This window comes from Hyperolius riggenbachi, chromosome 2 (genome assembly GCF_040937935.1).
Source record: "Hyperolius riggenbachi isolate aHypRig1 chromosome 2, aHypRig1.pri, whole genome shotgun sequence".
Classification (NCBI taxonomy): Eukaryota; Metazoa; Chordata; class Amphibia; order Anura; family Hyperoliidae; genus Hyperolius; species Hyperolius riggenbachi.
Window position 1 is genome coordinate 541,957,166 of NC_090647.1, and position 13,780 is coordinate 541,970,945.

Below are 13,780 nucleotides of genomic sequence, written 5' to 3' on the forward strand. Positions count from 1 at the left end.
TTCATTCTGTCTACCTGTCCTGATCTCCTCAGTTCTGGTTTATGCGCTCAGCGCTACTTTGCGCTGAGACGTTATAACGAAAGCATTGTTTGTGGCTGTCAGATCTGCACCGGCTCTGTGCGCCACAATCTCCTATTGGAGTCAGTCCTCCCCTCCACTATACTAGGGATAGCCTGTTTCCTTGTGCTGGTGTGTGTACCTCCTCCACGTCAGCTCATGCGTTGCATGCTGACTGTGGAGAATACACCACCAAGCCTTACACTTACTGTAAGTGACAGCAACATAGGAGAGAAGTCATTTGTGGCTCATTTTACTCTGGGAGAAATGTACTTCTTATTTCTATGTGTTTTAAATTTTAAGATTTTCGCGACAGTTCCTCTTTAAGAGGGGACAGTTGGGAGATATGCTGTTTGATTTCTAATGTAGCAGCCATTTTGTCTTCTAGACTCCATCTTGCTTTTAGACATGGATGGATGGATGGATGACTAGATGGATGGATGAGAGCTCTGCACAGCAGACTTGTACCACACGGCATAGGAACAGATAAATAGGAACACTCTTGCCGAATTAGTTTTTGTGGTCAGGATATTGCAGATGAAGATTTCCAGGAACTATACCCAGTTTGATTATTTCAGTTCCCTTTCACTACTTGGAAGAAAAACAATAGAGTTGTGCTGAGAAACTAGAAGCACAGTTAAGCACAAATTATTAAGTGTTTTTTGCAGTAAGATTTCCTTTATAATTATTAGTAACCATTTCATCACTTCATGAGAATGACACGATATTGACATAGTAATAAACAGGACCACAGAGTAGTGCAAAATGTGAACAGTGCTTACAGTCATGGTCAAACATTTAGAGAATGGCACCAATTCAGTTTTTATGACAGCAATTTGAATATAATCCAGAATGTTATGAAGAGCGATCAGATGAATTGCAAAATCCTCCCCATAATAAAAAAACAACATCAAAAATATTTCACTGGATTTCAGACCCTGTCACAAAAGGAACTGTGGAGATCTTTTCAGTAATCATCTCGTCAACACAGTTGAGAGCAGGGATGTAACATTAGCTCCTGCAAGCGTTGCAGCCACAGGGGGCCCTTTGGGGGAGAAGCCTGGGGGGGGGGGGCTTGGCACCCCAGGGCTGTTTTTAGGGGAAGGAGGGGGCGCAGTGCAGGAAGGGGAAGCAGCAGGCACACACAGGGATGGGGAGGGGGGCCCCAACTCCCCCCCATCTTGGGCTCCCCCTTCAATCAGCACTCCCCCCTCCAGCAATGACAGCACCGGCATCGGGCAGGGAATGCGCACTCACCTCATCCGCAGGAGGTCCGCTCTTCTCTGCAGAGGCTCACTCTACTCCATGAGCTAATAAGGAAGTAGAGTGAGCGGTGCTGCAAAGAAGAGTGGATGTCGCATGAAACGCGGAAGAGGTGAATGGGCTTTGGTGAGAGGGGCACCCAAAGTTTTGCAGGAGGTCCCAGTGATTTTTAGTTACACCCCTGGGTGAGAGTGTTGAAGAGCACAAGGCTGGAGGTCATTCTGTACAATTCTGGAGATCATCATGTCATGCTGAGTTAGAATAGCAGAGTGGCCACTTGAAAAGGGAGGGTGATGCTTGAAACCATCCTTCTTCCTCTGTTAACCATGATTACCTGCAAAGAAATGTGTGCAGTCATCATTGGGCTGCATTAAGAGGGCTTCACACAAGTCATTTTCTCTGAAGAAGCCCCTTTCCGAAAGTTTGGGGCATCTGGCAAAATTATTTTCTGAGGAAGAAAAGGCGAGTCCTACCATTAGTCCTGGTTTATGCCAAAGCAAAGTATTGTGAGACCAGGATTTCTTTTTTAAATTATCCAAAAAAAAATGTACAAAATAAAACGTATCCATTTAATGATGAGGGGGTGGTGTGTGTGTGTGTGGGGGGGGGGGGGGGGGAGGGGGTGGCTGCCGCGCAAAGGGGAAGAATGCATATGGAATAGGGAGACTGCAAATGAGGAGACACAGAATGGGATGGGGGGTCTGCTGCACATGGATAATCCACATAGAAGAGGGGGCTACATGTGGAATGGGAGGGACTTCTGCACATGGAAAGGGCAACATCAAGAACAATTGCCTAAAGACGTAAAATGTACAAATTTGGACTTAAAGAGAGTCTGAAGCCAAATTAAAAATGACTTTTAAGCTTATATTCAGTAGGGGCCTGTTTGCCCCTGCTAAAACGCCGCTATCCTGTGGCATAACGAGGGGTCTTTACCCCCCAAATCCCCCCTGCTACCTCCGGGAAGCGCTTCCGTGTGAGGCAGGGCTATGAGCTGCAGCCCTGCCTCACATGCGTCTATCAGCGGCGGATCTCCGCCTCTCCCCCGCCCCTCTCAGTCTGCCTTCAATGAGAGGGGCGGGGGAGAGGCGGAGATCCGCGGCTGATAGACGCATGTGAGGCAGGGCTGCAGCTCATAGCTCTGCCTCACACGGAAGCGCACAGGGGCAGCAAAATCCACAACCAAGTTGGTCGTGTATTTTGCAGGGGGAGATTTGGGGGGTTAAGACCCCTCGTTATGCTGCGAGATAGCAGCGTTTTAGCAGGGGCACACATGCTGAATATAAGCTTAAAAGCCATTTTTTTAATTTGGCTTCAGACTCTCTTTAAATGTTTAAAACTAGTAAGGCTTTGTTCACATTTAAAATCAAAATCGCTGACAGCAGCGATTTTTGATTTTTTTTTTTAGCATTTTTTCACCCCCTCCCCCGCGCTCCACTGCATGGTACGATTTTGTAAGCGCTTTTGCAGAGCAATTCCGTTAACCATGGGGAGGGTAGTGAGCCATGGTTAAAAGCGCATCAATACTAACCTGTGCAAAATCGCATGCAAAATTGAGGTAAAATACGCATGCGGAATCGCACCCGCATGTGATTTCGTCAGCGGGTAATCAGCGGCGATCCCGCACCACACAAGTGGAAACGGGTCCTAAGGAGGCTGGCTGGCATCTTAGCAAAGCATAAAGGTAATACTGAGATCCCCCATTAGGAGATGGACTAGTCCAAAATCTGTCAGACATGTCAGTGTATTACTACCTACTGTATGTGAAAGCAACATAGAACAAAAAGTAATGTACGAAAACTAAAATACATTTTACTATGTATTTTACATTTTAGAGGGAATCTGAAGTGAAAATAAACGTATAAGATAATGAATTGTATGTGTAGTACATCTAAGAAATAGAACATTAGCAAAAGAGATATGAGTCTCATATTGTTTCCAGTACAGGAAGAGTTAAGAAACTCCAGTTGTTACCTATGCAAAAAAGCTTCACTGAACGCTTTGACTTTCAAAGTTGCAGAGAGCTGTCTTCTGAAGCTTATTATCTCAAGTGTCTGTCACTATATTTTGTTTTTTTCTGCAGAGGAAAGTTCAAAAGATCACTAGCCTGCTCTGTGAAATCATTTAGAATGCTGAGTGTAATGTGTACACTGCACATATTAGAGAATGATGCAATGTTATAAAAAAAGCTATATAACTGAAATTTTTTTGACTATTTTCTTTGCTGCTAATGTTCTATCAACTATCTATACTACATAACCGATTCATTATATCATATTTTTTTTCCGCTACAGTGTCACTAAGATTTTCATGATAGTGATCTTTTCTTATCACTAATTAGAAGCAGATAACTCCAATATTGTATAAATACAAATTAACTTTTCTCAAGTAGTGGCAAGAAATGCAACTTACTTCCCTCATCTGTAACAAAACAGACTGGGTGACTTTCAGGAGGAAGTCCCTCCCCCACTTTGAAACCTTCTAGCTGTTTGTACATATTCAGTGCCCTATCAGTCAGTGCTGGAGGCATGCTGAACCTGCTAGACACGCAGGGTGAACAGACTGGCATTAAGGTTTACTTCTTCTAAGCTGTTTATGTTGCCTTATCACAATGACTTCTGAAACACTCGACACATCATTCACCACGACTGAGAATTCTCATGTCATTGAAGGGTATGTAGATATAGTACATCTTTCTTTTATGCTAAATGTGATTTTACTGTATTTATTTATTTTTTTAAGAAATGTATTTGAAAGATTTGATCACAATGTTTAAAATTCATTATTCACACATTTTATATCTGGACAGCTCGAGTCTTCTTTATGTGTGTGTGTGTATTAGGGATGGCCCTGCTTAGGAGAACTCATGGAGAAGCATGTGATCAGCTGATAGATTTGTAAGGTTCTGATTTGCTGGTCCTCACCAAGTGTTAAATAGGAAGTCATCACAGCAAATCAGGACCTTACAAATCTATCAGCTGATCACATGCTTCTCCATGAGTTCTCCAGTCCTAAACTGGGCCATCGTGTGTGTGTGTGTGTGTGCGTGCGTGCGTGCGTGCTTGCGTGCGTATTCTGCCCTAGCCTGCCACCTTTAGCTATCAGCACCCAGCCACTCACCTACACATCCGCACTCAGCCAAACACCTATCAGCACCCATTCACTCACCCATCAGCATCCAACTGAAAACAGGTATAGGGTCATAAAATGTCAAAATCAGCACCACAGTAAATGATGGCACTATATACACCATCATTAACCTTTTAGCAGCCCTGCCCAAGTTGCTTTGTTATGGACAACTTGAGGCAAGACAATGTAGGCCAGCAAAACTCAGGCTGCCTAATGCAGAGCGGGTGCAGGGAGCACTTTCATATTTACCTGTCTGGACACTGGATTGGCTCTCCTCTTCCTATGGAACTGGTGGTGCAATGCCGACATCATCTTCTGGGTTCCGATCACATGATATGACAAGATCGAGATCTAGAGGATAGTGTCAGCATTGCATCACCCCTTGGTGGTGGAAGAGGGGTGGCTGAAGGCATTCATCTAACCGCGAGCATCACTGCAATGCTGACACCATCCTCTGAGTCCCAATCATGTCATATCCTGTGATCGGAAACCAGAAGAAGATGTTGGCATTGCAGCACCTGTTCCGGGGACCAGAGAAAGAGGAGAGCTAATCCGGAGAGATAAATATGAAAGCGCCCCCTGCACCCACTCTGCATTATATCTGCTGGGGGAGGCACACTGGAGAGCCAAACTGAGGGGAGGAGTTAAAACAATGTGGCGCACACTGAAAAAAAAAAGTTAATAATAATAGTGATTATATTTTTGGGACTAGAGCTCTCATCAAACACATCACAAGGTGGACACAATTATTTTGTTTATTTTCCGTAAGTAGTATATAGTACCGGACTTGCTATAGTAGCAGGTGTTGTGGCCACACTTTTAAAGTGAATGGGAACCCGTATTAAAAAAAAAAAAGTCAAATACTCACCTAAGGAGAGGGAGGCTCTGGGTCCCATAGAGCATTCCCTCTCCTCTCCCAGTCCCCGCTATTGTCCTGGCTCCCCCATAGCGGTATTCGACCGTTTTGGTCAAATACCGCTGTCTCCCGGCCGAAGGGAGGCTTTGGAAATGCTTCGGGAGCCCGAGTGCTCCCAAAGACGGGCCGCTCTACGCTGCGCACGAGCGCGCGCCCTTTATGATGCACTCACGTGTGCGCCGCCTGTCTTCGGTAGGACTCGGCTCCCGAAGACTTCCGAAGTCCGCTCGGCGGGGGATGTGAACGGAGGAGCCAGCGCAGCACCAGGGGCACCGGGAGAGGAGAGGGATGGCTCAATAGGACCGAGCCTTCCCTCTCCTTAGGTGAGTATCTGACTTTTTTTTATTTAATAACCGATTCCCATTAGCTTTAATGTGTGGAGGAGTCATGGTGGCAGCACTGTTATAGAGAAGATGATAGAGGCCACACTATTTACCTAATCCATTACAGGTGCACCCCTAGACATCAGTAAAGTTCAGAATTTGCAGAGTAATCCATTTTAACCTTGACTGATGAATGCAGAGTGGTGAACCATGGATGAATTTTTTAATTGTACCTATTTCAAGTCATATGTTACTAATGCAACTGTGTGTAAATTGCAAATTTGTACTTGAATTTAAATTATAACACATTTATGTATCTCCAATTCAGTCTTTATGGACCTGAGGAATCTATTGCACTTCAGCACATCAGCATCCCTATGGAATGTATTACTGAAGGGTATGTAGACACATATATGTATCTCTTTTCTGCTCAGAGAGCTTTTAACCACTGCAGCTCTCAGGTTTGTTTTCCCCTTATGGACCACAGCCACTTTCACCTTTCAGTGCTCTTCCCATTCATTGGCCTATAACTTTATTACTACTTATTACACCTAAATGATATGGGTTTTTTTGACACAAATTATACTATTGTGGGTGATATTTGTTTTAAGTAATTATGTTATTTTCTATGCATTTTAAATGGAAAAACAAGGAAAAATTGAAAAATACACTATTTTTCCAATTCCACCCCTTATAGTTTTAAAATAATCAATGCTACCACATATACAAACCAACACATTTTATTTGCCTATTTGTTCTGGTTATCACAACATTTATTATGTTCCAAGTACAACACATATCGACAATAGATTATCTGGAAATAAAGATGTATTTTTTCTGCATTGTGGCTTTGTGTTTTTTGTTTTCTTACAATAACCTATCAATAATTGCAAGCCCTTATTTGCAAAAATAACAGTAATATACTCTCATGACATACATATTTAAAAAAGCTGAGTCCCTAAGGTCACTTTTTATGTTTTTTTTTTATGCTGACACTTTTTTGTTTGTTTTGTGTAATGATCGCTGCTGCAGCAGCTATTGCTGGAAGTAGTAGTGCTGCAGCTCAGGCAGTTCTGACCTATTTCCATGCAAGCTGCATAGCTTTGTCTGTCTTTCCCTGCTGTCAGCTTGTGACTGATTATCATTCACCTGTGTGGGAATCTGCATGTCTGCTCCCATTGGATGACCTCAGTATAAAGATCTGCTTCCTGCAGGGTTTCCTTGGGTTTTCATAGCTTCAGCTTAAGCCTGTCTTGCTGTCGCTTCAGCCCTCGATCGTGTTTCTTGTTCTAAAGATACTTTGCTGGTCTTTGCATCATATATTGGTTCATTGCCAATATATATGCATACCAGCACGTTTATTATTTTCCTTGTATTTGTGTTACGTTGATACATCAGTGTCGCTGATGTATACGTACACGAACTGTTTATATCCTGTGTGCAGTTAGTCAGCTTTCCAGCACGTTTTGGTAGGTTGCGCGTACCGTGACCACCCGTGCTGAGGTAGTTACCCTGCTCCTGGTTCTGTTTGTGGATTGCGTTCATCTCTGCGAAGAGATAACGAATCCTTCTGAATCCTGTTCTGTTACCGTTTGTGGATTGCGTTCATCTCTGCGAGGAGATAACGAATCCTTCTGAATCCTGTCCTGTTACCGTTTGTGGATTGCGTTCATCTCTGCGAAGAGATAACGAATCCTTCTGAATCCTGTTCTGTTACTGTTTGTGGATTGCGTTCATCTCTGCGAAGAGATAACGAATCCTTCTGAATCCTGTTCTGTTACCGTTTGTGGATTGCGTTCATCTCTGCGAAGAGATAGCGAATCCTTCTGAGTCCTGTTCCCTGTGTTACTCCATTCCTAGTCAGCGTTCCTGCTTATGTCATATATCGGTTCATTGCCGATATATACATATGTTAGTCAGACGTTACAAATAGTTTCATTGATAGCTGTAATTGTAATACGCTAGGAAAACATACTTATTGTATATTTATCTGTGTTACGTTCATCTATCTTAATCCTGCTATTTTCTGACTGTCCTGTCCTGTCTTTGTGAGGCACGCCATCGCCGCATCGCATTGGCTGCCTCATTCCAGTCTGTCTGGTTTTGGACGCTTGCTGTCGCTAAGTAGCCACTAGCTAGCAAGCGTTCATTCTGTCTACCTGTCCTGATCTCCTCAGTTCTGGTTTATGCGCTCAGCGCTACTTTGCGCTGAGACGTTATAACGAAAGCATTGTTTGTGGCTGTCAGATCTGCACCGGCTCTGTGCGCCACAATCTCCTATTGGAGTCAGTCCTCCCCTCCACTATACTAGGGATAGCCTGTTTCCTTGTGCTAGTGTGTGTACCTCCTCCACGCCAGCTCATGCGTTGCATGCTGACTGTGGAGAATACACCACCAAGCCTTACATTATAAAAACCCCATTACCAATCCCCATGGTGGGAGGGATTCCCTGAAAGTATGACACTGTTAATTATGGTTCCTGTTCCTTTAAGAAATTTGAAGAACTTAGCTCTGAAACAGAAAATGAGTTTTTCTCTGAATGTGCCAGGTTCCTGACCAATCCTGATCTCCAAGCGACTCCTGTTTCAACCTGGGCACTCCAACTAAGTTATATTTTGTTTAAAGGGGAATTATTCCAGTGGGCATTTGATGTTCTCAATCATTCCGATTTGAAAGAGAGACCGCTGGAATTTCTAGCGTTTGTGATCCATAACTGGTTGCGCATAGATCCATTGCCTTTTCCTCTTAATGAACTCCTGGCAGCAGGCCAATCAGCTACTCCTTCAATTGCTTGCAAAAATGTTCAGCAAGCAGAAAGTGTTACTGATAATTTTCCTGCAGCCTTGAATAAATCACCAAGAACAGCAGGGAAAACAGCAGGGTCTAAGGCCAAACGCAAACGTTCTAAGAAACGTGTCCGATCTGCAGAGTCGTTATCCTTAGCGACTGAGACCTATAATGAGATTCTGCCATTAACAGATAATGAAATGCAATTGGCTTTCAGGGGAGTTAAATGGACTTATGAAACTACTAATGAACTTTCCTCCCTGGCTAGGGAAAATAAAGATTTTTGTTTAAAAGAATTATCTGAGTATGATTATGAGGAGATATTACAGAGTATTGAACAAATCAACTTATTTGTGAAGCAAGGAAAGTTTGCATACACTACAGTTCAGCACTTGCTACAGGTATTGGAGATTCTTAGGAATAAGGAATCTGCCAATCACCTGCTAATTAACCCAATATATGTCCCTGCTACAATCATATCTGCAAACCATGATCTGCCTGTTAAGTATGCTTGGAATCCTCCATTTGAGAAAGGAGAGATGGAAGCTCTGGTCAATGAATAGAAGAATGATTCAAGTTCATTTTGTCAATTTTACAGTGCAAAAAGTGAATTAGTATTGAATGCATGCATTAAGTCTGCCTATAACCTAATAAAAACTGGTGTGTGTGGGTATGACTTTGTGGCTCCATTGATTGATGTGTGGGAACTGATTTTGGATGATTTTTATGTGACTCCGAATTCGCAAATTTGGCGTTCTGACCCGCCTGCTTCAGCACCTTTGGCTGATTCAGCAGGTGATTCGGAGCTCTTTTTGTGTGAAATTGAAGTTCCTGCAATTCCACCCTGTACCATGGATAACTCAGTGTTACTTACCAGTAAAACAGAAGCCACTGGTACATTCTTAACCTTGCCCTGCGCAAATTTCTCAGCAGAGAATCCAGAGGTCCTGCTGACTTCCGAGTCCAGCCTAGCCAGTACTCATGACTCTTTGTTCAGTGAAACAGACACCAGAAAAATCTTGCCTGCCTCTGCAAACACTTCTGCAGAAATTACATGTGTTAATAAAGTTCAACTCCTGTCTGATCCAGCAGATGCCAATAGATGCACTACATCAGTTTCCGAGTCCCAGCAATCCTGTCTAGAAACCTCAGAACCCCAGCATCTGAATTTTCCAATTTTACAAATGAATGGTGATTCAGATGCGCAAACATTGTGTCTTGATCTTCCTGTTTCTACACCTCGCTCTAGTTTCGTGAATAGCTCAGAGCATCTGCTATGTGAACCTGAAATCGCAGAATTATTACCTTGTTCAGAAAATCTTCCAGTAAATTTGCCCTGTACCATGAATTGTGCAGTAGATCTCTCCAATGAAACTCAGGTCACAGAATCATTATGCTGTCCAGCAGGTGCTTCCATGGTTTTGCCCTGCAATATGGACTGTTCAGTGATCCTGTCCAGTGAAGCTGTGGTCGCAGAGTCTTATGCTTCACCCAGTACTTTGGATATTTCAAACCCTCTAGCAGAGCAGTCTGAGGCACTGCTTACCTCAGTTGGTGTTGCAGTAATATTCACTTGTCTAGCAGCTGTTTTTGAATTACAGTCTGCTCTAATAAAACTTGATGAATTTCTGCCCAGCAAAGCAGAAGCCATTGAAATATTGTCCTCGTCAGCAAGTGTGTTAGATACCTTGCCTTGTACACAGTCTGATTTAACCAATGTTGTTGAGTCCCTCTCCAGTGTTGTAACAGCCGAGGAACTCCAGCCCTGTCCTCTGAATGTTTCAGAAGTCTTGCCCTGTAACATGGATAATTCTGATTCTCTGGTCAAAATAATAGAAATCTCAGAATTTCAGTCCGGTCTGATGAGTGTTCCTGAAACCCAGCCCTGTATCCTGAAAGATTCTGGTTCTCTGGCCGCTATGGCAGAGGTTCCAGAGTCCCCTTCCTGTCCAGGGAATTCCTCAGTTTTGCCTAGTCCAGTGGGGGCTGCTGCAATACTGACTTGTTCTGCAGCGCCTCATGAGCTCCAATCCAGTGTATTAAATGAGTCTCTGTCCAGTCCAGAGGTAGTTGTGGAGTCCCTATCTGGTTCAGTGCATACATCAGAAGATTTGTCCTGTCTTGTTAGTGCCCCTGAATCTGATTTGTTACTGACTTTGCTGGAGTCAGCGACATCTAAGTCTGATCCAGCATTCTCGTGTAAAAGTCCAGTAGTTGCGAAGTGTAGTCATGATGATTTTTATTTGGCCAGTCCTGGTTTTGGTCCTGTCCTGGCTGACCCTGAGGCTCACAGTTCCTTGACATGCCCAGAGGTTTCTCTTGTGCCGGTGTGCCCAGATGTTCTTTGTGTGCCAGAATGCCCAAGTGTGTCTAAGGTGTTAGCGTGCTCTGATGCTTCCTTAGTGGGAACACGTTCTGATGTTGCCAGTCTGCCTGCATGCCCAGAGATGGTTCTGGTCCCTGAAAGCCCTGATATTGATGTTTGTCCTTGTGGCCCTGACTCGGGAATTGCCCTAGGTTCCATAGGGGTTCTTGATAGTTCTCCATGTGAGCCTAAGGGGCATTCTGACCTATGGGGATCTCTTTGGAGCTTCAAGGTGTTCTGGGAGGTCTCTGAGAAAACTTGTCCTGGTGCCTTGGACTGGTTCAACAGTGGGTTTTGTGTTGGTAAAGACAGTACCGGTGGGCATTGCAAAGGCTTTGGCGTTTCTGAACGGTTCCTGGAAGGTGGTGGGTATCGCTCAGGGAATTTCGGAGGGCTTTCTTCTGGAAATCATGGTTCTGATGGGTGTCACACTGGGGCTTGTAGTACTAATGGGCATGGTTCTGTAGGTTCTGGTTCTGATGGGTCCAGTCTTGTGGGGACTGATTCTGGAATTCGGTCTTGCCGGGCTGTCCCGGTCATCATGAATTATCAGTCAGACTGTTTTGTTGGGAATTTCAGTTTTGAAAAGCGTCTGGAATCCGCTTTTAAAGGCAGGGGTACTGTAATGATCGCTGCTGCAGCAGCTATTGCTGGAAGTAGTAGTGCTGCAGCTCAGGCAGTTCTGACCTATTTCCATGCAAGCTGCATAGCTTTGTCTGTCTTTCCCTGCTGTCAGCTTGTGACTGATTATCATTCACCTGTGTGGGAATCTGCATGTCTGCTCCCATTGGATGACCTCAGTATAAAGATCTGCTTCCTGCAGGGTTTCCTTGGGTTTTCATAGCTTCAGCTTAAGCCTGTCTTGCTGTCGCTTCAGCCCTCGATCGTGTTTCTTGTTCTAAAGATACTTTGCTGGTCTTTGCATCATATATTGGTTCATTGCCAATATATATGCATACCAGCACGTTTATTATTTTCCTTGTATTTGTGTTACGTTGATACATCAGTGTCGCTGATGTATACGTACACGAACTGTTTATATCCTGTGTGCAGTTAGTCAGCTTTCCAGCACGTTTTGGTAGGTTGCGCGTACCGTGACCACCCGTGCTGAGGTAGTTACCCTGCTCCTGGTTCTGTTTGTGGATTGCGTTCATCTCTGCAAAGAGATAACGAATCCTTCTGAATCCTGTTCTGTTACCGTTTGTGGATTGCGTTCATCTCTGCGAGGAGATAACGAATCCTTCTGAATCCTGTCCTGTTACCGTTTGTGGATTGCGTTCATCTCTGCGAAGAGATAACGAATCCTTCTGAATCCTGTTCTGTTACTGTTTGTGGATTGCGTTCATCTCTGCGAAGAGATAACGAATCCTTCTGAATCCTGTTCTGTTACCGTTTGTGGATTGCGTTCATCTCTGCGAAGAGATAGCGAATCCTTCTGAGTCCTGTTCCCTGTGTTACTCCATTCCTAGTCAGCGTTCCTGCTTATGTCATATATCGGTTCATTGCCGATATATACATATGTTAGTCAGACGTTACAAATAGTTTCATTGATAGCTGTAATTGTAATACGCTAGGAAAACATACTTATTGTATATTTATCTGTGTTACGTTCATCTATCTTAATCCTGCTATTTTCTGACTATCCTGTCCTGTCTTTGTGAGGCACGCCATCGCCGCATCGCATTGGCTGCCTCATTCCAGTCTGTCTGGTTTTGGACGCTTGCTGTCGCTAAGTAGCCGCTAGCTAGCAAGCGTTCATTCTGTCTACCTGTCCTGATCTCCTCAGTTCTGGTTTATGCGCTCAGCGCTACTTTGCGCTGAGACGTTATAACGAAAGCATTGTTTGTGGCTGTCAGATCTGCACCGGCTCTGTGCGCCACAATCTCCTATTGGAGTCAGTCCTCCCCTCCACTATACTAGGGATAGCCTGTTTCCTTGTGCTAGTGTGTGTACCTCCTCCACGCCAGCTCATGCGTTGCATGCTGACTGTGGAGAATACACCACCAAGCCTTACATTTTGAAAGTGTTTTCTTTTGGTAACTACTGGGGAGGAGGGTTAGAAGGGGTTTATAACTATACTAAATGTATTTTTCTATGTATTTTTATTTCAGTTTTAATCATGTTGCAAGGAAGTGTTTGGTGTCTTTTTCACAATCATTTTTACTTTCATTTTTATAATGAATATGGTTCCTGATTGGAGTCACGTTCATTCATGCATAGGCACTTTAATTGGCTCAGGAAACACATGTTAACATTCCCCAATCAACCACATGTAACTAATTACAATTTGGGATTTCCATTGATTTCTTGTAATCTATTTGTAATTTTACATAGCCAGGATCAGAGTAAATGGGATCTTGTTGGACGTCTTCTGCATCAGTAATGGTACTAGACAGGGCTGCCCCCATTTCCCATTATTATACATGATGTGCAGCAAACACTTTGCAGAGGCACTTAGACCATATCCCAAAATTAAGGGCTTACAAACAAGAGGAGGAAATTCCAAATTAGCACTATACACCGACGGCCTTCTATTATACATTCACTTACCCACATATCTCTTTCCCAAATTTGTTAAAGGTGGCTGAGATTACATTTTAATGTAATTAAAAGATTATTCCTTAACTTTATCTGGAAAGGTAAACGGGCCAGAATAAAATATGCCGCTATGGTTCTTTCCAGGTTACAAGGAGGTTTAGCAGTACCAGATGCTAGGAAATATCATGCTGCTGCCTGCCTGGTCAGGATGGTCGATTGGCATAGGCATACTGCTCAGAAGAGATGGATACAAGTAGAATCTGCCTTGGTTGATCAAGATCTTACACTTTTACCTTGGTACTCAAAGTCTCCACCTACAGAATCTCTATCAGTTAAATCTACTCTAAGTAACCTTTCGAAATATCGCATGTTAAGCAATCTTTCCCCTTGGCCCTCACCCTT

At 43.7% G+C, this 13,780-nt stretch overlaps 1 protein-coding gene across 4 annotated transcripts in view; it reads left to right on the forward strand.

Annotated features, from left to right (window-relative positions):
- Positions 1 to 13,780, forward strand: part of LOC137547311 (transient receptor potential cation channel subfamily V member 3-like) — a 104,009-nt gene that overhangs the window by 5,854 nt on the left and 84,375 nt on the right. For 3 of the 4 annotated variants that reach the window (XM_068270759.1, XM_068270761.1, XM_068270762.1), the window contains exons 1-2: positions 3,869 to 3,993; positions 6,017 to 6,085. In XM_068270759.1, coding sequence (XP_068126860.1) covers positions 3,932 to 3,993; positions 6,017 to 6,085 — 131 coding nt within the window. In that variant the 5' untranslated portion in view covers positions 3,869 to 3,931. Of the gene's footprint in view, positions 1 to 3,868; positions 3,994 to 6,016; positions 6,086 to 13,780 lie in introns of those variants that run through there. The other variant, XM_068270760.1, reaches the window with a different exon arrangement.